General features: G+C 47.2%; 2 protein-coding genes across 5 annotated transcripts in view; one reads left to right on the forward strand and one right to left on the reverse strand.

The window, feature by feature from the left end:
* Positions 1-24,577, reverse strand: part of ralgps1 (Ral GEF with PH domain and SH3 binding motif 1) — a 758,896-nt gene that overhangs the window by 397,855 nt on the left and 336,464 nt on the right. The window lies entirely within an intron of this gene.
* The window catches only part of angptl2b (angiopoietin-like 2b), a 54,748-nt gene that overhangs the window by 13,615 nt on the left and 16,556 nt on the right, over positions 1-24,577 (forward strand). The window contains exon 2 of the mRNA XM_078226432.1: positions 222-1,029. Coding sequence (XP_078082558.1) covers positions 225-1,029 — 805 coding nt within the window. The 5' untranslated portion in view covers positions 222-224. The remainder of the gene's footprint in view (positions 1-221; positions 1,030-24,577) is intronic.

Genomic DNA, 24,577 nt, shown 5'->3' on the forward strand with positions numbered 1-24,577 from the left:
GCCATTCGGCCCATTGAGTCTGCACAATCCCATCCACGCCCTATCCCCATGACCCCCCTGCATTCACCCTAGCTAGTCCGCCTGACACTAAGGGACAATTTAGCGTGGCTAATCCACCCAACCCGCACATCTTTGGATTAATATTTTAAGCATATTCTCTTTTCCACTAATCAGTTTCAGAATGACATGACTAACTCTCATTACTCTGCCTTTCTTAACAGAGGATGTATGCCGACAGAAACACCATGAAGAAACTAACTCTAGTCGTCTTGTTTACACTGGTGAAGCTCACAGCGAGTGTGGACAAGGTGGAGGAATTTCAGGCTGAAGAGGAAAGCGATGAGCAGTTCATTCACACGAACAGATACAAACGCGCCACAGTGTCATTGGAAAACAAGTGCTCCTACACCTTCATTGTGCCCCAGCAGAAGGTGACGGGCGCTATCTGTGTGAACTCAAAGCCAGAGTCGGTCCTGGAGAGCAGGGTCAATAAGCAAGAGTTGGAGATGCTTAACAATGAGCTGCTGAAACAGAAAAGACAGATTGAGAGCCTGCAGCAGCTCGTGGAGGTGGACGGCGGGGTGGTCAACGAGGTCAAGCTTCTGCGCAAGGAGAGTCGGAACATGAACTCACGGGTCACACAGCTGTACATGCAGCTCTTGCACGAGATCATTCGCAAGCGGGACAACGCCCTCGAGGTCTCCCAGCTCGAGAACAAGATCCTCAACCAGACGGCGGAGATGATGCAGCTTTCCAACCGCTACAGGGACCTGGAGCACAAGTACCAACACTTGGCGTCGCTGGCCAACAACCAGACCTACCTGATTGCACAGCTGGAGGCGCGATGCCAGCTGTTACCAGCTGCCAAGCCAGTGCAGCCGCCGCCACAGAAACGCAAAATCAACCTAATTACAACCAACGAGATCCAACGAGATCAGAACCATCAAGACAGGCGCCAGCTGGCACTGAACTTATTGCCAACCATGCCAGCTGTCCCTTCCAACATGCCTACCGCAAACGTACCATCTGGTAAGTGAGCTGCAGCATGCATTGTGGCGTTTTGGACAAGTCGTCTTTAAAGATTGAATTGTGTGCGATAACATGTCTCAGGAAAGTGAAGACAATCTTAGATGAAAAATACAGCACAGAATATAATTTTTTTTAAATTATTCATTCATGGGACATGGGCGTCGCTGGCTGGCCAGCATTTATTGCCCATCCTAATTATCTGAGGGCAGTTGAGAGTGGCCCACATTGCTGTGGCCTTGGAATCGCATGTAGGCCAGACCAGATAAGGATGGCAGATTTCCTTCTCTGAAGGACATGAGTGAACCAGATGGGTTTTTCTGACAATCGACAATGGTTTCATGGTCATCTTAATTCCAGATTTTTTTTTAAAATCGAATTCAAATTCCACCACCTGCCGCGACGGGATTCAAACCTGGATCCCCAGAAACATTAGCTGAGTTTCTGGATTAATAGTCCAGCGATAATACCGCGAGGCCATCGCCTCCTCTAAATTAGTTCAATAACAAAGCACAACGTAACTTTTATCAAAAGCTTAAATCTCAAGGCTGCAGACGATTGTTATTTACTTAGAAGCACCACACCGCGCTGAAACAATCCTTTTAATTCCTGTGGAATTGCAAATAAATAAAAGTTCAAGCGTTCCTTCCCCGTCTGTGGGGAGAAGGAATACATATGGTTAGGGAGGGAGCAGATGTGTACTTTGCTGTTCAAAGGTTCGTGTCCCTGTTTGGTTTGAACAATGGTTCCTTATGCACGAGCCTCGTAACAGAAACAAGAGGAGATGACAGGCCACATGTCTGGATGGCATTAGAAATTTATGTTGGAACGCGGAGCACTGATTCTGGACAAAGTCAGAATGGAACTTGGTCAACCAAAGCAAACTACTTGTTACCTTTGCCCATGATCTTAGGGATCAAAACGGAATTGTGTTCAAAAAAGGCCTTCATTTCAGTTTACTTAGAAGCTAGCCGTCCTTAAAAGGCGTTCCAAATGCCTCGCCTCTTCAAACTTTGTCCCTCAATTTTGTGGGTGGAAGACTGGCACACGATTAAAGTCAGATGTCTCTTTTGACAATCCACACCATTTAATATCTCAGGGCCGTCCAATGCTTTGGAGCAGGGAAGCACATTCTTGTGGTGAAACTGGGAAGTGTCTATTTCACAGAAGCGCAACTCTGATGCACAGAAAATTCAAACAGGGCCACACACAAAAAAAATCATATCTCCGCGTGTAAAACCTGCAAAATTCCATACACAAGACATTCGGTTCAGTGCACAGAAAAACTGGGATGTCCCATGTGGGTGGCACAGTGGTTAGCACTGCTGCTTCACAACACCAGGGTCTGGGGTTCAATTCCGGCCTTGGGTGACAGTGTGGAGTTTGCACGTTCTCCCCGTGTCTGTGTGGGTTTCCACTGGGTGCTCCAGTTTCCTCCCACACTCCAAATATGTGCAGATTGGGTGGATTGACCATATGATATTGCACCTTAGTGTCCAAAGGATGTGTGGATTAGGTGGATTCACCATGTGTGGGGTCATGGGGATAGGGCAGGGCAGAGGGGCTGGATGAGAGTTGGTGCAGACTTGATGGGCCAAATGGCCTCTTCTGCGCTGTAGGGATTCCACAGAGGGGTGCACAGAGAGACAGAGTGAGAGAGAGGGGGACAGAGTGAGAGAGAGGGGGACAGAGTGAGAGAGAGGGGGACAGAGTGAGAGAGAGGGGGACAGAGTGAGAGAGAGGGGGACAGAGTGAGAGAGAGGGGGACAGAGTGAGAGAGAGGGGGACAGAGTGAGAGAGAGGGGGACAGAGTGAGAGAGAGGGGGACAGAGTGAGAGAGAGGGGGACAGAGTGAGAGAGAGAGAGGGACAGAGTGAGAGAGAGAGAGGGGGACAGAGTGAGAGAGAGAGAGGGGGACAGAGTGAGAGAGAGAGAGGGGGACAGAGTGAGAGAGAGAGAGGGGGACAGAGTGAGAGAGAGAGAGGGGGACAGAGTGAGAGAGAGAGAGGGGGACAGAGTGAGAGAGAGAGAGGGGGACAGAGTGAGAGAGAGAGAGGGGGACAGAGTGAGAGAGAGAGAGGGGGACAGAGTGAGAGAGAGAGAGGGGGACAGAGTGAGAGAGAGAGAGGGGGACAGAGTGAGAGAGAGAGAGGGGGACAGAGTGAGAGAGAGAGAGGGGGACAGAGTGAGAGAGAGAGAGGGGGACAGAGTGAGAGAGAGAGAGGGGGACAGAGTGAGAGAGAGAGAGGGGGACAGAGTGAGAGAGAGAGAGGGGGACAGAGTGAGAGAGAGAGAGGGGGACAGAGTGAGAGAGAGAGAGGGGGACAGAGTGAGAGAGAGAGAGGGGGACAGAGTGAGAGAGAGAGAGGGACAGAGTGAGAGAGAGGGGGACAGAGTGAGAGAGAGGGGGACAGAGTGAGAGAGAGGGGGACAGAGTGAGAGAGAGGGGGACAGAGTGAGAGAGAGGGGGACAGAGTGAGAGAGAGGGGGACAGAGTGAGAGAGAGGGGGACAGAGTGAGAGAGAGGGGGACAGAGTGAGAGAGAGGGGGACAGAGTGAGAGAGAGGGGGACAGAGTGAGAGAGAGGGGGACAGAGTGAGAGAGAGGGGGACAGAGTGAGAGAGAGGGGGACAGAGTGAGAGAGAGGGGGACAGAGTGAGAGAGAGGGGGACAGAGTGAGAGAGAGGGGGACAGAGTGAGAGAGAGGGGGACAGAGTGAGAGAGAGGGGGACAGAGTGAGAGAGAGGGGGACAGAGTGAGAGAGAGGGGGACAGAGTGAGAGAGAGGGGGACAGAGTGAGAGAGAGGGGGACAGAGTGAGAGAGAGGGGGACAGAGTGAGAGAGAGGGGGACAGAGAGAGAGAGAGGGGGACAGAGAGAGAGAGAGGGGGACAGAGTGAGAGAGAGGGGGACAGAGTGAGAGAGAGGGGGACAGAGAGAGAGAGAGGGGGACAGAGAGAGAGAGAGGGGGATAGAGAGAGAGAGAGGGGGACAGAGAGAGAGAGCATGCGCACGTGAGAGACAGCGTGCGAGAGGGGTCAGGAAAGGGAGCGTTGCTGCCTGCTGTGCTACTGGGCTAGAAACATTGCATAGATTAAATCGGCCTGAAAGGGTCACTTGTCCAAAGACAGTGGCCAGAATTATACCGGCTCGCCTGCCCTGATTCTGGCAGCAGGCTCGGCTCGGAGAACGGCAGTCTCGTTTGGCCTTGGGCGGGATCGTACGAACCTGGGGCGGACGTCCCGGTAAAATTCCACCCAGTGTGGTCAGTGAAGCTGTAGATTTACCAAAGATTGCCTTGTGAGGTCACATTCACTTTGTTCAAAGCGATGTTCAACTCAGTCACTTGTCAGACACGAGCTCCTTGGTGAAATGGCAGTGACAGGACGGGGAGTGGTGATCCAGGTCCTGCCTAAAGACTGGGCCTTTCCTCCAACAGTCGTTAAGGTTTTGACGCATTTCTTCAACACCAAAGAGACAATGGATGGGAGGGTCGTCGATTGCTAAAACGGGGTGTTGTTTTATTTCCATATTTCCAACCATGGGACATTGAACACTACTTGTGTTGGAAGCCAGAATTGAAAGATCAGAGTTGTTTGCTTGGGGGGGGGGGGGGGGGGGGGGCTGGGGGGGGTGAGACAGTGGGGTGTATGAGACATTGGGTCAGTAAGGAAATTTACCCACTCACACCACACCGCTAGCTTTCGGTAATGCCACTATTTTTTATAAGTTTATTTAACAGTGTCATTTACAAGTAGGCTTACATTAACACTGCAATGAAGTTACTGTGGAAATCCCCGAGTCGCCACACTCTGGCGCCTGTTCGGGTACACTGAGGAAGAATTTAGCATGGCCAATGCACCTAACCAGCATGTCTTTCGGACTGTGGGAGGAAACCGGAGCACCCGGAGGAAACCCACACAGACACGAGGAGAATGTACAGATTCTGTACAGACAGTGACCCAAGCCAGGAATCGAACCCGGGTCCCTAGTGCTGTGAGGCAGCAGTGCTAACCACTGTGCTGCCCCAATAGCTCCTGGAATGTGTCCAGCCAGAGTCAGCAATCCAAGTCATGTCAGTACGTGAGAAAAAATATAGAAACCATAGAATCCCTACAGTGCAGAAGGAGGCAATTCGGCCCATCAAATCTGCACTAACAACAATCCCACCTTGGCCTTATGCCCGTAACCCCACATGTTTACCCTGCTAATCCCTCTAGGCTACGCATCCCGGGTCACTAAGGGATAATCTAGCATGGACAATGCACCTAACCCGCACATCATCTATGCAACAGTAATGTCCCATTAATTTCCTGTTGGCGACGTTTCATGGTTAGGAGCTGTTTGTCCACCCAGCACAGCAGTCACTACACAAACTCACAGGTCACACAGCTGTACATGCAGCTCTTATTCGCAAGCGGGACAATGTCCTCGAGGTCTCCCAGCTTCAGAACAAGATCTTCAACCAGACGGCAGAGATGATGCAGCTTTCCAACTGCTACAGGGACCTGGGAGCACAAGTACCAACACTTGGCGTCGCTGGCCAACAACCAGACCTACCTGATTGCACAGCTGGAGGCGCGATGCCAGCTGTTACCAGCTGCCAAGCCAGTGCAGCCGCTGCCACAGAAACGCAAAATCAACCCAATTACAACCAAGGAGATCCAACAAAACATATTACATTTTAATCTGTATGAGTTGAAGTTGGAGCTTTGGCCAACGTTCCTCCCTTTGCCAACAGTAATCCATCTCACTTCTGTCTGCAAGGTCCTGGAAAGAACAGCGAATGTTTATATCACAACATTTGCTGCTATGGCTGCCTCCTGCTCAATTTTGGACTCTTTTCTGTTAATCGGCTGACAAAGTGGGGACCTTTGTTCTGCTGGTCTTGGCTGCTGTCAGGAGAATAGGAAGATCCTGTAACTCAGCGTGGAATCATCTCACTCCAGTGCCATGGCCTATTGTACACAGGTGTCAGAGATGCTGTTGTCAGTGCAGGCTCAATGGGCCAAATGGCCTCCCACTGCACAGTAGATTCTATGACATAGCCAATTGAGGAGTTGGTAACAGGATCCGGGGTTCGCCACATTGGGTTCGATGGGTGTGGGGGGGGTATAATGGGAGGCCCAGAAGGCGGTTTCATGCCGGCGTCTCCCCTCCCCCCCCCCTTGCCAGATTCTCTGCGTTGCTGGTTGAAATCATGTTCAGAACAATGTGACGTTAGGATGTCAAGACTCATTTGAACAACGCCTGGGGGCTAGCTCCCGAATTCACAACCCTGGAACGCCACAGCAATGGGTGGGAAAGCATCTGCAGGTAGATCTTCCAGATTAGCTGTCCTGGATTGCGGGGGCGGGGGAGGGGGGGGGGGTCCATCTTCCAGCTTCAGATTGTTCCTGGAGATCCATATTGATTCTCCAGAGGTCCGCCTTCTTCCTTCAATGGTGGGTGGGCGATGTTGGGCACCTTTTCAATATGGCGCCCATCTGGACTACGTGCCACCCAGGCCTGTCGCTGAATCACGGTGTGAGACCACCCGCTGCATAATGAAGCAGGTGGAGGATTCAACAGATTTTCCCACCAGCCTCCAGGGCGGGACACAGGAGAATTCCGTCTTTACTCTCTGTAAAGGCGCAGAGACAATGCAGCTCCAATCTTACGAGGAAATCATCTGGGGAACTGTTGGACACTGCAGCTTGGGGATTCCACCTTGTAAGTCCCCAGGGAACTGGTACATTGCAAACAGGGAAATAAATAACTCAGTTGTCAACACATGAAACTTAATGTGAGCCCTCAAGCTAATAACTGACCTAATTTTCTCTCTTCTGGTGACATATTTAACTGACTCGAACTAAAAGTATTTAAACAAGTGAATTCAATCCCTTGCCCTGTAATACCCGAACGGTGACCCACGGCTGCAGGTTTTGACCACGAGACCACATTAGCGAGTGGGTAGAGCCTCGACAGCCCTTGTCCTTTCCCATGCCACAGCCATCCGGTATTTTTATCTTGTTGACGCAGTGGGAAGGCAGCAACCCGGGTCACTGAATCTCCAAGCCATTCATTGTGTGGGAAGCTCTTAACCACATTTCAGAGCCATGATGAAGTGCTGCGTAAACACAAGGGTTTTATTTCCTTTTTACTTTTGCTGTGTTGACTTAAAACCTCAAATGTGAGGTCGCAAACCTCGTGAGCCGCCAAACGGGGCCACGGAACTTGTCCCCTGAGCAGGAAAGCAAACCCTTCACAATCTGCGTTTGGAAACCCAGTTTTGAAGCTAACCATCGTGGCTGGTTGGTAGCACGTTCTTTCTGTTGCTGAACAAGTGCACAACGTTTTCAAAACGATCAAAGCTGCTTCGCTTTCCCACAATATACAGAACACGCAAACAGTATGTGCATCGCATACACAATGGGCGTTTATCTGTTGACTTGGGAGTTGAACCATATTCTGTTTTACAACAAGGTAGCAACCAAGCTGACAACATGTACAAATGTTGTTATAAATAAGCAGATCTGCTCGCACTCCCTTTCTTAATTCGCGCCACCACCTGTCTTTATTTCTTATCGAGCAGTTAAACAGAGACCTATTGAGTGAGTAACTTGTACAGATGCGCCATAGAAAGTATTCTTTCGGGTTGTGTCACAGCTTGGTGTGGCTCCTGCTCTGCCCAAAACCGCAAGGAACAACAAAAGGTCATGAAATTAGCCCAGTCCATCGCGCAAACCAGCCTCCCATCCATTGACTCTGTCGACACTTCCCGCTGCCTCGGCAAAGCAGCCAACACAATTAAGGACCCCACGCACCCCGGACATTCTCTCTTCCACCTTCTTCCATCAGGAAAAAGATACAAACGTCTGAGGTCACCTACCAACCAACTCAAGAACAGCTTCTTCCCTGCTGCCATCAGACTTTTGAATGGACCCACCTCGCATTAAGTTGGTCTTTCTCTACACCCTAGCTATGACTGTAATATTACACTCTGCACGCTCTTGTTCCCTTCTCAATGTACAGTCTGCTTTGTCTGTATAGCGTGCAAGAAACAATATTTTTAAAGAAAAAAGTAAAGTAAAGTTTATTTATTAGTCACAAGGCTTACATTAACATTTCAATGAAGTTACTGTGAAATTCCCTGAGTCGCCACACTCCAGTGCCTGTTCGGGTCAATGCACCCTAACCAGCACGTCTTTCAGACTGTGGGAGGAAACCGGAGCACCCGGAGGAAACCCACGCAGACACGGGGAGAACGTGCAAACTCCACACAGAGAGTGACCTAAGCCGGGAATCGAACCTGAGTCCCTGGCGCTGTGACACTTTTCGCTGTATGAAAATTGTCATGCATGTGACAATAATAAATCAAATCAAAAGGCAGCAAGAAAGGGAAATGTGTCTGAGACAAACTGCGGGGGAGGGTGGGAGGAATAGATCATCTTAACCACTTGACAGTCAGTCAATGCTTCTGCCAAGGTTCAGATGGGATGGGAGGTTGTTGACATAACCGGAGCATTAAAGCTAAAGAGTACATGGCTTCAGAAGACAGGGGGAGCTATTAACTTAGAGCGGAAGACAATATAAATTGTGAAGTACTTTCTCAATCAGTCTCACAGGCCGTGGCTTAGAATGGCAAGCCAGGCTGCAGATCAGAAGCTAAGCAATCTATCAACTCCAGGCCGCGAGAATTAAATGCAGCCAAAATGCTAATCTGATGGCAAATATGAGCCACGCATAAGGTTAAAAATAAATTGTTTAAATGTGCGCATTTTCTTTCCAGCTTGCCTTTTCAACTAAGGGAAGGTTGCATGTGTAAAGAATAAAACGTTTTCATAGTCACGCCAAGTGAAAATTAATCTTTTGGTATTCCATCCCACCGGCTTCAATGGTTTGTTTTTAAAATTTATTTATCCGTGTTACAAGTTGGTTTACATTAACACTGCAGTGAAGTTACTGTGAAAATCCCCGAGGCGCCTCACTCCGGCGCCTGTTCGGTTACACCGAGGGAGAATTTAGCCTGGCCAATGCACCTGACCAGCACGTCTTTCGGGACTGTAGGAAGAAACCGGAGCACCCGGAGGAAATCCATGCAGAAACGGGGAGAACGTGCAGACTCCGCACAGACAGTGACCCAAGCCGGGAATCGAACCCGGGTCCCTGGCGTTGTGAGGCAGCAGTGCTAACCTCTGTGCCACCGTGCTGCCCCCTTACCCATTTCACCTTCCACAAAATCCACCTTGACCCACATACACGGTGGCACAGTGGTTAGCACTGCTGCCCTCACAGCGCCAGGGACCCGGGTTCGATTCCCGGCTTGGGTCACTTGTCTGTGCGGAGTCTGCACGTTCTCCCCATGTCTGCGTGGGTTTCCTCCGGGTGCTCCAGTTTCCTCCCACAGTCCGAAAGACGTGCTGGCTAGGTGCATTGGACATGCTAAATTCTCCCTCAGTGTTACCCGAACAGGCACCGGAGTGTGGCGAATAGGGGATTTTTACAGTAACTTCACTGCAGTGTTAATGTAAGCCTTACTTGTGACAATAAACAAACTAAAAAACTATACGAGTTTAAAGATGCACTCAGCTGAAAATAAGAAGAAAAAAAGTCATCAACAACCCCACCACATCTTCACGCAGTCATCTTCCTCTGGGTTGGGGATGTCCCACTCAGTCTGTAGTTGCTTTCCTGGGCTGCCCGCTCTGCCCTGACAGCCAATACTTTAATCTGTTAACTTCACCAGCCTTTCCCAGGCAGCTCAGAGGAAGAGAAAATATCAGGAAAGATTTGAAAAATGAAAACTAGTGGGGAGAAGAAATAGAATTCACAAAAGCGTTTTGTTTAAATAAAACACAGAATAAAGACATGTGAAATGTTAAAAGGTTAGGCAAAACAATGAGTAACAGGAAAAAACTTAAAGTACAAACACCTTCCACTGTGTAAATATAATGGTTAAATATAAACTCTGAAATACACACCATGGAATTTAGTGCAGTATTCAAACTTCTCTTTTGTCTGATATATATCCTTTAGGAATCAGTAGAGAATTACCAGGAGGTTGTTTTTTTAAAAAATATGGAATCCCTCCAGTGCAGAAGGAGGCCATTTGGCCCATCGAGCCCGCACCAACAGCCCCTGTCCCCGTAACCCCCATGTAATTACCCTGCTAATCCCCCTAACCTACATATCTTGGGACACTAAGGGGCCAATCGACCCAACCCGCACATCTTTAGACTGTGGGAGGAAACCCACGCAGACATGGGGCGAACGTGCAGACTCCGCACAGACAGTGACCCGAGGCCGGAATTGAACCCGGGTCTCTGGCGTTGAGGGGCAGCAGTGCTGACCACTGTGCCACCCCTCTCTCTGCTTCACGAAGGATATGGTAACTTTGGGAAAGTTTGAGTCATGGCACATGCTGCTGAAAGATCCATCCAGAATAAAACGAACACGCAAAATCAATCAGATCGTCTTAGCTACAGTAGTGGAGGAGTGTACTCAAACACAGCAGGTTAGTCTGGCTCATACCAAACGCAAGCTGGGTCCATGAGCAGATTCCATAATCCCCTCCAGATGCACACATGCACATTCCCTCGCTCACCCAGCATCAGAACCAAACATTGGGAAGTCCAGGAAAAATATTTTGAAATACATCCTCAGATTACTAGAAAAATGACAACTTTCCCGGTGAGATCAGGAGCAACAAGAATGTGGCTTCCTGCAGGGTTTCTTTGAGAGAAAGCAGTGCACTGTATACCCGCTTCCTGCATCACCATGTGTGTTCATTCTACAGCCCTTTAAACGTCACCTATATGCTGTTAACATGCTGTTTATTGCTATATTCTACCATAATTTCCACACTGTCCAATTTATTATATTATGTAGAATCTACAAACGGAAACAGACCATTTGATCCAACTAGTCCATACTGACCCTTATGATCTATACAAGCCTCCTTTCCTTTATCATCAAACCCTTCTATTCCCTTCTCCCTCACGTGCTTATCTGACTTTTTTTTTATTCATTCATGGGACGTGGGCGTTGCTGGCTGGCCAGCATTTACTGCCAATCCCTAGTTGCCCTTGGAAGGCAGTTGAGAGTCAACCACATTGCTGTGGCTCTGCAGTCACATGTAGGTCTGACCAGGTAAGGACGGCAGATTTCCTTCCCTGAAGGACATTAGTGAACCAGATAGGTTTTTCCAACAATCGACAATGGTTTCGTGGTCATCAGTAGATTCTTAATTCCAGATACTTTTTATTGAATTTGAATTCCACCAGCTGCCGTGGCGGGATTCGAACCCAGGTCCCCAGAACATTAGCTGAGTTTTTGGATTAATAGTCCAGCGATAATGCCACTAGGACATCGCCTCGTGTTCAATGTATCACCATGATAAAATATTTACCTATTCAGTATGGACATAATCAAGGTTCCATCATATCCAGTGCTACAATTGAAGTTAGACAGCTGATTAGCTTAGGACTTCCATCTCTCAGTGTCATAGTCGGACATTCACTGTAACATGACCAGATCAGAAGCACCAGCAAAACAAGGGTGCATGGATGGATTTGAGATGATAGCCCACCATCATCTACTCAGGGAATCTGGGGATGGACAATACCATGTCTTTGATAACACTGTCCAGATTAACTGGAGGGGGGGAGGAGAGAGAAAATAGTACCTTCAATTTAGCAACCAAAACACTTGTGCAAGAGTCCTCTCGAGTTACTAAAAAGCTCAGAATTGTGGCTTTTCTTCATTTGTTACTGATCATTCTCACTGACAATTAGAATGCTTAGAATCATTGAATCCTTACAGTGCAGGAGGCCAATCGGCCTATCGAGTTTGCACCGACCACAATCCCACCCAGGCCCCGTTCCCGCAACTTCACATATTTACCCTGTTAACCCCCCCGACACTAAGGGGGGGTTAACAATTTTAGCATGGCCAATCAACCTAACCCGCACATCTTTGGACTGTGGGAGGAAACTGGAGCACCCGGAGAAAACCCACGTAAACACGGGGAGAATGTACAAACTCCACACAGACAGTGACCCAAGGCTGGAATTGAATCCGGGTCTCTGGCACTGTGGGGCAGCAGTGCTAACCACTGTGCCACCGTGCCACTTCTTCTCACAGATCTGCTGGAGGTCTCTCCTCATGGCATGATGGGCAACGCATTAGCCAGTGTACAACAGAACCACGCCACTGAAAGAGGTCCAGGTCCGATCCTCAATCCGTGCTGAGCTGGCTGATGTGAATTAGATAGCAGGTGGAGCACTCAGTCCCCTTGGTGTATAGACAGAACTCCTGCCTTGCATAGCAACAGAGCCAATACCTTTGGTAAATGTACGTGTGAGTGTTAGGCTCAGCTAGGAAGTTCCTCATTGATGAGCTTGGGTTCTGAAGCTCAGGTATTGGGCTCACACATTTAACAGAGTCTGAGCCCACTGTATCATTACTCCAGGAATAATCAGCCCCATCACAAAACAAGGAAATTGGAAAGAAATAAAATAGCCACAAAAATAGAAAATGCTGGAAAATCTCTATGGGTCTGACAGCACCTGTGGAGAGAGAATAGAGCCAATGTTTCAAGTCTGGATGACTCTTCGAAGAGTCACTCACACTTGAAACATTAGCTCTGTTCTCTCTCCTTACTGCTGAGACTTGCCAACATTTTCTAATTTTATTTCCGATTCCAGCATCCGCAGTATTTTGCCTCGATTAAATAAAATCATCGGTGGGTCAGAAATTATTTCACTACAGTCTTAAACATTTGACAATACAATCAGTTTCAAGTCAGGTCATGCGTATGCCCTCAGAGTGTGCTGAAACAGAAGTTCATTACCACTTCCATCAGTGCCAATTACTGTGGTTCAGTTTCGTTTAACACCACTGACTCCAGCACTGGCAATGTCAAATTAAGGTGCAGTTCCTTTTAGTAAAGGATTGGTAATTACAGCACAGAACGCACGGCAGATGCTTAATTCATTAGTAGGGCAGGTACCGTATATACCATTCATAGAATAAGACTGCCCAATCATACCATTCTACAACCAGAGAAACTAAAGCTCTGTGCAAACATACTTAAATGTCAACTCATTCTTCAAGAAAGGAAGGACTGACTATTTTTTCAGCTGTTTAAATTTAATGTTTAAAGGAATTTCAGATTTGCCACCAGACCAGTTCTATACAGAAATCTATCCAGTTACAGCTCCTATAAATGAGAAATGGAGATATTTGCTGATGACTGCACAGTGTTCAGTACCATTCTTGACTCCTCAGATACGGAAGCAGTCCAGGTCCAAATGCAGCAAGACCTGGACAATGTTCAGACTTGGGCTGGTAAATGGCAAGTTATGTTGGTGCCGCACAGGTTCCAGACAATGACCATCTCCAACAAGACAGAATCTAATCATCTCCCCTTGGCATTCAGTAGCTTAACCATCGCTGAATGCCCCCGCTATCAACATCCTGGGGGTTACCGTTGACCAGAAATTGAACGGGACTCATCACATAAATACTGTGGCTACAAGAGCAGGTCAGAGGCTAGGAATTCCGCGGCGAGTAATTCACCTCCTGACTCCCGAAAGCCTATCCTTTTCCAAAAAGGCACAAGTCAGGAGTGTAATGGAATACTCTTCACTCGCCTGGATGGGTGCAGCTCCAACAACACTTAAGAAACTTGACACCATCCAGGACAATGGAGCCCATCTGATTGGCACCACATCCACCACCATAAACCTTCACTCCTTTCACCACCCATGCACATTGACAGCCATGGGCACCATCTACAATATGCAGTCAAGTTGAGGGTGACATAGTGGTTAGCGCTGCTGCCTCACAGCGCCAGGGACCTGGGTTCGATTCCCGGTTTGGGTCGCTGTCTGTGTGGAGCCTGCACGTTCTCCCCGTGCTTGCGTGGGTTTCCTCCGGGTGCTCCAGCTTCCTCCCACAGCCAAAAGACATGCTGGCTAGGTGCATTGGCTATGCTAAATTCTCCCTCACTGTACCCAAACAGGAGCCAGAGTGTGGCGACTAGGGGATTTTCACAGTAGCTTCATTGCAGTGTTAATGTAAGCCTAATTGTGACAAATAAACTTTACTTTTAAAAAAAGTCTATTTCGACAGCACTTCTAAACCCACAACCTCTACCATCTCGAAGGACAAGGGCAGCAAATGGCATGGGAACACCAGCATCTGCAAGCTCACCTCCAAATTTTCACACCATTCTGACTTGGAAATATATTGCCCGCCACATTCCTTCACTGTTCCTGGAATTCCCTCCCTTACAGCACTGTGGTGTACCTACTCCACATGGACTACAGCGGTTCAAGAAGGCAACTCAAAGCCATCTTCTCGAGGGATGGATAATAAATGGTGGTGTAGCCGGTGACACTCACCTTCCATAGAAAAATAAGGAAATGGAGTGTATGTTAAGCAGACACAGGAGTCCTCACTGCGACCAGCTTCCATTATTGAATAGCTCGCTAACGCTCATTTTTCAATCTCCACATCTCAGTGTCATTTGCTGAGGAACATTTCACCAGCAGCAGGCACTGAAATATCGACATTGAACATCGCTTCAAATGTCAAAGTTCGCCTGCGGCTGTACGGCCTCATGTGAAGCTAAAACAGTGTGAAAGCATCAGCTCATTCCTGACAAGTGCCACATCACTGCGAGTTTTCCACAGTTACAGCGTTCATCTTTTTTTAACAGGAAACAAAGCTATCTGAATTATTGGAAGAACAAACACAGATTTGATATGATCTCACCCTGGGTGGCACAGTGGTTAGCACAGCTGCCTCACAGCGTCAGGGACCCGGGTTCGATTCCCAGCTTGGGTCACTGCCTGTGTGGAGTTTGCATGTTCTTCCCCCGTGTCTGCGTGGGTTTCCTCCGGGTGCTCCCGTTTCCTCCCACAGTCCGAAAGACGTGCCGGTTAGGTGCATTGGCCATGCTAAATTCTCCCTCAGTGTTCCTGAACAGGTGCCGGAGTGTGACGACTGGGGGATTTTCACAGTGACTTCATTGCAGTGTTAATATAAGCCTACTTGTGACTAATAAATAAACCTTAACTGAGTTTTGAAGTACTGACCCCAATTTGAACAGTATTCAGTCATTAACTTTCGAGATTTGAGCTACAGCTAAATCATGTGATTTTCCAATGTCATTAAAGACAGAGACAGGACGTTCCACTCAATTGGTCTATACTGGCCTTTATGTTCCAGACAAGACTCCTCCCACTCTGCCTAATCTAAGCCTACCAACATTGAGAGTCCATGTCTCACACTCGGACTGGAGTACAATATGGAATCTGTTTTTTAAAAAATATATTCATTTGTGGGACATGGGCGCCGCTGGCTTGCCAACATAGGGTGGCATGGTGGCACAGTGGTTAGCACCACTGCCTCAAAATGCCAGGGATCTGGGTTCGATTCCCAACTTGGGTTACTGCCTGTGTGGAGTTTGCACATTCTTCCCGTGTCTGCACAGGGAGACTCCAGTTTCCTCCCACAGTCCAAAGATGTGCAGGTTAGGTGGATTGGTCATGCTAAATTGCCCCTTAGGTGTCAGGGGTACTAGCTAGGGTAAGTGCATGGGCTTATGGGGATAGGGCCTGGGTGGGATTGTGGTCAGTGCAGACTTGATTGGCCGAATGGCTTCTTTCTGCACTATAGGATTCTACGATTTATAGCCCATTCTGAGATGCCTTTGTACTGAACGGCTTGCTAGGCCATTTCAGAGGGCAGTTCAGAATCAACTGCCACAATTGCTGTGGCTCTGGAGTCACATGTAGACCAGACCAAATAAGGACGGAAGATTTCCTTCCCTAAGGGACATTAGTGAACCAGATGGGTTTTTCCGACAATCGACAATGGTTTCATCAGTAGATTCTTAATTTCAGATTTTTAAAAAATTAAATTCAAATTCCCCCATCTGCTATGGCGGGATTCAAACCCGGGTCCCCAGAACATTAGCTGGACTAATAGTCAAGCGATAATTCCATTACAACATCATCTCCAAGAACTAAGAGCAATAGAGCACAGGAACAAACCCTTTGGCCCTCCAAGCCTGTGCCGATCATGATGCCTGCTTAAACTAAAAGCACATGCACTTGCAGAGTCCGTATCCTTCCATTTGTATTCATCTAGTTGCCCCTTAAATGTCGCTATCGTACCTGCTCCCACCACCTCCCCGGGCAGCGCATTCCAGACATTCACCACCCTCTGTGTAAAAAAACTTGCCTCGCACATCTCCTCTAAACTTTTCCCCATGCACCTTAAACCTATGTCTTCTAGTATTTGACTTTTTTACCCGAGGAAAGAGCATCTGACTCTGTCCATGCCACTCAATCTTATAAACCTCTATCAGGTCGCCCCTCAAACTCCGTCTTTCCAGTGAGAACAAACCAAGTTTATCCAACCTCTCCTCATAGCTAATACCCTCCAGACCAGGCAACATCCTGGTAAAATCTGCTGTACCTTCTGCAAAGCATCCACATCCTTCTGGTAGTCTGGGACCAGAATTGTACACAGGTGCCATTTCCCTGCAGTGGTGATGGAACGTGGCGCTGATGGAGTGCAGTATTTCCAAATGAGCCATTAAGCCATTCCTCCACTCCTCTGTTCCCATCAATGAAGAAAATCCCATAGTAATTTTCAGAGTAGAATCGAGCATTCTCCGAGTGCCCTGGACAATAATCACCCTCAGAAAATAATCAATAATCAACTCCAGAAAATAGATTAACCCTTCACTTATCTCATTTTTTTGCTTGTGGCGCTTGAAGACAGCAAATAAGCTCCCACATTTGGCTGCAAAACAAGATTGACTACACCTGAGAAATGATTCATAAGGAATAGGAACAGGAGTAGGCCATTCAGCCCTTCGAACCTGCTCCACCATTTAATAAGGTCATGGCTGACCTAACACTCAGTATGTCCAGTGATTCAGTGGCTAGTAAAACACCTTATGTTATCCTCAGGCTATGATGGCTACAATGCAAATGTAATTTTGTTCCTTGGGCAAGAATTAGAAACTGAGTGACACTGTATTCAGAGAGAGAGAGCGAGAGAAGGAGGGAATGAGAAAAATCAGAATGACAGAGACACAGTTGAAGAAAGAGACCTTTTGTTTGATTATTTTTTACCATGGCAACACCACATGAGTTTTACAAATATAACAGTACAATCTGTTCTATTATACTCAAAAAAAATTACTTTACACTTCCTAATCGTTTTTCCCCACTTATTTTGACACATGGTGATTCCCTTGCTCCCAATAAAGTAAAAACCTATTGAATTGATGCATTGAAATAACGTATTTCCAGCCTGCATGAAGCATCCTCCATTTCCACACGCACTGATGATGGAACAACCCAACTTGTACCATTTAATGTTTTTTTTATTCATTCGTGGGACATGGGCGTCACTGGCTGGCCAGCGTTTGTTGCCAAGACGCAGCAACACTGAAAGAATGGCAATATCTAATTAGCATGGTGTGCAGCTTGGAGGGTGGAGGAACCTGCAGATGGCGGGCACTGTTCCCAAGCATCCGCTGTTTATATTCTCCTGAGTGGTACAGGTCACTGGCTCAGATAGTGTTGTCAGGGGTTTGGTGACTTTCTGCAGTGCATCTTGGTACACACGGCTGCCACATGCGTCGGTAGTGGAAGGGGTGAATGGGATGAAAATCAAGTGGGCTGTTTTGTCCTGGATGGTGTCAAGCTTCCGGAATGTTGTTGGAGTTGCACTCAACCAGGCAAGCGGGGAGCATTCCTTCACACTCCTGACTTGTGTCTGTATTTCTAAACAGTGTCATACATATCGATACAGAAACTATGAAAGCTAATGACAATCATCAACCCCAGATTGACAGTCAACTATCTTTCCATCTCTGATAGAGCCAATAACAATCAAAACCTGAAAGTTAGAAGCAAGAACTTGCATTTATGTAGCACCTATTACAATGTCAGGCCATCCCAAATCATTTTACAGCCAATGAAATACTTTTGAAATGTCATGTTCACAGTAATGAGAAGCTGTACCAACGTATGTCTACTCTCCAGAGACTGGGAAAGTCTCATTCAAACGTTGTGTGGTGAGTGTTTCCTCTTCCACTGCGCTACAAGTTTAGAAAATAAATCCAGGGGGGCAAATTCAACTGCATCCAATTGGGTTGGAGTTAGAACTGTCACCATCCCGCTTAGATCCCGTCAGCTAATGAAGTTACCGTGAAAATCCCCTAGTCGCCACACTCCGGCGCCTGTTCGGGTACACTGAGGGAGAATTTAGCATGGCCAATGCACCTAACCTGCACGTCTTTCGGATTGTGGGAGGAAACCGGAGCAGCCGGAGGAAACCCATGCAGAAACGGGGAGAACGTGCACATTCCGCACAGACAGTGACCCAAGCCGGGAATCGAACCCAGGTCCCTGGTGCTGTGAGGCAGCACTGCTAGCAATTGCGTCACCCGTGCCACCCATGTGTAATATGTAAATCAGTTCTTGGTGACATCTGCTTTTTGAACTCTGACCCTGTGTGGGGCAATTACCCCAGCTTTCCCGCCAAGTAAAGTCAAATCAGAAGACGATCTGAAGCAGAAGGAGCCATTAAAACTGTGTTCCTCCGAGCCTCAGAAGGTTTAGGCCTTTCCTACCCTGACCTGTCCACTCCCCATTTACTACCATGAACCACAGCCCCCATACTGTACTTAGTCCCAACTGGTGACCAAGATTTTATACGTTGGATCAATGCAGAGATGACACTAGCTTCTATGTAAGAGGCCATATTACACATGCACCCCGGATGTACCCTCTTCCACCTTTGGGGAAAAGATACAACAGCCTGAGGTCACGTACCAACTGACTCAAGAACAACTGCTTCCCTGCTGCAATCAGACTTTTGAATGGACCTACCTCACACTAAGTTGATCTTTCTCTCCACCCTAGCTATGACTGTAACACTACATTCTGCACCCTCTCCTTTCCTTCTCTATGAACAGTATGCCTTGTCCTATAGTGCGCAGGAAACAATACTTTTCACTGTATACTAATACATGTGACAATAATAAATCAAATCAAATCAAAAAATCCATGCTTCAGCTCTGACTTCCAGCTCCTTCTACAGTCTTCCTGACTTTTGTCTGAGTACACACCCAGGCTTAACTAATCAAGCATAGTGAGCATCAATACTAAACAGACTCACATAATCAAACACAGAACAATTGATCACTACAGGCCACATGGATTTTCAAATGCAGGACTGGAAGATGGACAGCAGAGATGATGTGTCATGGTCACACCGTGTCCTGGACTGGAAATAACCTCACCTTCCCTAGCCATTGGAACGGAATGATTCATACCTTTGGCACAGTTGCCTGGTTTTGCACATGCTTGTATACTAACTGCTGCTGGCTTTCGTACAGTGCCCCTCACGCACAATGACATCAAAGAGCACTTTACAAGGAGGAAAAGAAAACCTGGATCTGGTGCAGAAAGGGAAATGGAAGAAAAACAAGTGCCTCCTTCAGCTGAAGTGACCAAACGCAGGACCAGGATTTTCAAAAGGATAAAAATGGGTGGAACATTGACCTATTTTTAGTCTCGAGATGGAGAGAGCTTAATGAAAAGACTAAGAAGCTGAAAGAATTGGGGGATGGACCTGTCACAAAGAGAACCAACGGGTGACCTTCCAAGACAGGGGCTGGAATCTTATCACCATTCACGCCGGTGGGATTTTCCCATCCCGCTGGGGGCCAAGTTCTCTGACCTTGCTGCAGCGGGAGCGTGGCGTGAATGGCTGGTAAGATCGCACCCAGGAGCTTTTAGTCCACTTCTGCGGTGTGCGAAACTGATGGCATCATAACTCACCCATTAACTCCAAACAAAATAAGTTAGATGAATATTTTAATACATTTTTTTTTAAAGTAAGCATTAAAAAAAAACACGAATGCCAAAACTAAAATAGCTCTATTGCACGTGGGAACAGGAGAACTTTCCATTGGCATTTGTCAAAAGAAACCACTTGATCGAGAATTCAGATCACAGGATGGTGGCACAGTGGTTAGCACTGCTGCCTCACAGCGCCAGGGACCCGGGGTTCAACTCCCAGCTTGGGTCACTGTCCATGTGGAGTTTGCACATTCACCCCCATGTCTGCATGGGTTTCCTCCAGGTGCCCCGGTTTCCTCCCACAATCCGAAAGACGTGCTTAGGTGTTAGGTGGATTGGCCATGCTAAATTGCCCCTTTGTGTCGGGCTAGGTGGATTGGCCATGCTAAATTGCCCCTTTGTGTTGGGTGGGGTAGCTAGGGTAAATGCATGAGGTCATGGGGATAGGGCCTGGGTGGGATTGTGGTCGGCCCAAACTCGATGGGCCGAATGGCCCCCTTCTGCACTGTAGGATTCTATGACCAATTGGCTAACAACAACTTCTAGTTCGGTTTGCTATTCATGTTACAGAATTATATTGTGCAGTTTAGTTATATTGTTGGTTCTTATTGCATCTATTTTATTGATTGACTATGTTGCAGTGTGGGCAAGTGCTTCTGATCATGAGAAGCTCCGAGCGAAGGTCTGTTCATTGTTCCAGGGTTGTAGTGGAGGTGTGGCAGCAATCGTTCAAACAATGATTGCACGCACGCCTGTCCATTCAATACTTCCAGTGCCGAAGGACTAGGTGCTGTTTGAAATAGTTCCACTCGCATTACTGTGCTTTGGTTTCTGTCGCTGCACAACACGTTTTCAAAGCGCCCTGAACAACAGCTGGAAATGCCGTGTTGTCCCTGAATCAATCATGACGGCAATAGCCTGCTGCAACATAATTCAAGTCAGCTGTCTACCTGGACTAAACAGAAATGAATCGCTTCCCTCAAAACAATGCAGGAGTTTCCCTTTTTAAATCCACGCTCTTACAATAGCACCAGATGGCTTTCAGAATAACATGCTTTGTAAGGGTTGTTCTGCCGTGTAAAGCAAGTGATCCTTTATACTTACCCATCAAATGTTTTTTTTAACAGCAGCGACAGAACTTAATAGCTTCAGTCACCAAATACCAGAATGTTCCTTCTTCTATAATCAGGTGTTCATGGTAAATATTCAGCCTGCTTTGCAGTATTCCGGGCTCTCTGGAATTCTCCATATAAGATGATCTTTTTAAACTATGAGAATTAAAGGTCCTTGTAATGAACAAATGATGATTTATACAGCTCATTGCAGACTGTGGGGATGTAATCAACAGGAATCCAGATGAAATGAATTTTGGAAGAGAAAAATGAGAGATTGCTGGGCCATCCTCACTTTGCCTTTCAATTTCCTTTCACAGGGAGTGACTTCCACACAATTCTTCTGCTCTGGGGGAGTAAGCTGTAAATTTCAGCACCACTTCTCACACTCATTCTTGTTGCACACATCAAATAGTAAATAAATGTCATTATGCAAATGGCCCATCCAGTGAATTCCTACAAATCCATGCATAGACACACACCTGTACATGTGCATGAACGACACACTACACTTCTGCCCACATAACAATAGTGACTGCACTTCACATTAATCCATTGGTTGTAAACTGCTTTGGGATCCTACGAAGACAAAGGAATATAGGAATTAGGAGCAGAATTAGGCAAATTCAGCCCTTTGAGCCTGCTCCGCCATTCAATCAGATCATGGCTGATCTCTCCCTGGTCTCCAAACCACCTCCCCACCTGTTCCCCTCATATAAGCCCAAACTGTTTAATCTCTCTCCTCATACGTCAACTCTTTCATCCCTGGAATCAATCTGATGAACCTCCTCTGAACTGCCTCCAATGCCACCACAACCTTCCTTAAATAAGGAGACCAAAACTGGACACAATACTCCAGATGTGGTCTCACCAACACCCTATACAATTGCAAGAATACTTCTCAACTTTTATACTACAGTCCCTTTGCAATAAATGTCAACATCCCATTTGCCTTTTCTATTACATGCTGTACCTACATACCGACTTTCTGCGATTCATGAACATAGTATTATTGTATTTTGGGAAACACAATGGCTGGAATTTTACCTCCCTGTCCGCCACGGGGATTGGAGCAGGCGAGGGGTGGACAATGGGAAGGTCCATTGACCTCGGGTAGGATCTCTCCCTGGTCTCAAATCCACCTATCCCTCTGTTCCCCATATCCCCTTACCTCTTTTTTATTAGAAATATATCCATCTCCTTCTTCAAACCATTCAACGATTCAGACTCCACCGCGCGATGGAGCAGCGAGTTCCACGAAATTCACCACCCTCTGCGAGAAGTAGTTCCTCCTCATCTCAGTGTTAAATCTACCCCCTCTCAACCTGTGACCTCTTGTTCTAGATTGCCCCATAAGAGGTCTACATTTATTTTATCAATCCCTTTTAAAATTTTATATACCTCGATCAGATCCCCTCTCGTTCTTCTAAACTCCAGCGAGTACAAGCCCAAACTGTTTAATCTCTCCTTGTATGTCAACCCCTTCATCCTCGGAATGAGGTCTTTACCTAAAGCAAGGTCTTTCTTTCTTGAATTTACATGTCTTAGGATTCAGTCCTTGAGTGTTGCATATCCTTCAGGGGTGCATGCAGCACATTGATGGACAGAATTAAATGTAGGGGATTTTCACAGTAACTTCATTGCAGTGTTAATGTAAGCCTACTTGTGACACTAATAAATAAGCTGAAACTTACTCTTGTGGACGCGGTCACTGGACTCACTCTCCTGTGTCAGAAGGTCACATTTTCAGGCCCATTATAAAAGCAGATCCATAGAATTGTGACCGACACTGACACCACTGAGTGAGTGCTGCATTGTTGGAGGTGCCATCCTCTGAATTGAGATGTTGCAGTGGTGCCCTCTCTGTCTGTTTAGAGAAATGTACAACAGTTCTTGGCACTCAAGAGGGCCCTTGTCAATTTTTCCCCCTCTCAAACTTTCCCCCTCTCACTTTCAACTTACGACCCTTCGACCCTGGGAAAAAGACTCTGACTATCCAAGCCCGGCATAAGTGTCTTAGTGAACACTGCCAAAAGCAGATTAATCGCATTTCCAATAATGAAACCTTGTTGGGATACAAATTGCCTTCCAAATTTGCCCATAAAATAAGTGGCTCCACTTCCAAAGTAACTCTTTGCTGTGACACTCTGCCCTGAGCATTTGGTTCCATGCTTGTTAAAATTTTGGTTACTGTAAATACCTTCTCATGTTCAGTGGCATTCACTGCCCCAAGTAGTCGAGGCATCTTTGTAATGATGTTCATTCATGAACAAAAAGTGATTCATTTAGTGATCTTCAAGAGCAGCAGCATGTTTGCAGCTCATCCTAAAACACCACTGCCTGGTAGAACTCCTTCCCCTGGGGTGATTCCCCACTCTCAGTCCTGATTGGTCACCCAGGTCAGGTGACCCTTACTCCGCTGTGTTGCCCTTCAAGGGACAATCACCACAATTGTACTTTTATGGGACTGACTCACGCTGCCCCCCCCTATGATCACTAATCCAACAATTGAATCCCACTGTGAGCTGTATTTGATCATCGTGCCTCTCAGGGGTCTGCCTTAGCTCAATGGTAGAGGGCAGCACGATGGCAGAGTGGTTGGCACTGGTGCCTCGCAGTGCCAGACACTAATAAATAAACTTTAAACTAGCGGGGCTCCTTGCTGCCTCAGAAAGCTCTGGCTTTAAGTTCTGCTTTCAAAGAATAGACTCAATCAAATTTTCCAGGCATGTCGCTTCCCTACTGCCATGTTTAATGATATTGAACAAAGAACAGTACAGACCCTTCGGCCCACCAAGTCTGTGCCAACACAGATGCCTTCTAATCTAATATTTTCTTGCCTCTACATAGTCCATATCTCTTTATTCCCTGCCTAGTCATGTATCTATTCAGATGTCTCCTGAACTCTATTATAGAATCTGCTTCCACCACCTTCTCCGGCAGCGCGTTCCACGCATTTGCCACCATCTGTGTGAAAAACTTGCCCCTTACATCTCTTTTAAACTTTCCCACTCTCACTTTCAACCTACGCCCGAGTAATTGACCCTTCAACCCTGGGAAAAAGACTCTGACTATCCAAGCCTGTCATAATCTTGTAAACCTCAATCAAAACCTCAATCTTTGACAAAGGATCTCTGGAATCATAGAATCTACAGTGCAGAAGGAGACCATTTGGCCCATCGAGCCTGCACCGACAACAATCCCACCCAGGTTCTGTCCTATTCCTGTAACACCACATATTTTACCCTCCTAATCCCCCTGACATTAAGGGGCAATTTATCCTGGCCAATCAACCTTATCCGCACATTTTTGGACTGTGGGAGGAAACCAGAGCACCCGGAGGAAACCCACGCAGACACGGGGAGAATGTGCAAACTCCACACAGCCAGTGACCCGAGGCTGGATTTGACCCCGGGTCCCTGGTGCTGTGAGGCAGCAGTGCTGACCACTGTGCCACCATAAAGCTGGACTCGAAACATCAGCTCTTTTCTCTCCTCACAGATGCTGCCAGACCTGCTGAAATTTTCCAGCATCTTCTCTTTTGGTTTCAGATTCCAGCATC

This window comes from Mustelus asterias, chromosome 13 (genome assembly GCF_964213995.1).
Source record: "Mustelus asterias chromosome 13, sMusAst1.hap1.1, whole genome shotgun sequence".
NCBI classification, from domain to species: Eukaryota; Metazoa; Chordata; class Chondrichthyes; order Carcharhiniformes; family Triakidae; genus Mustelus; species Mustelus asterias.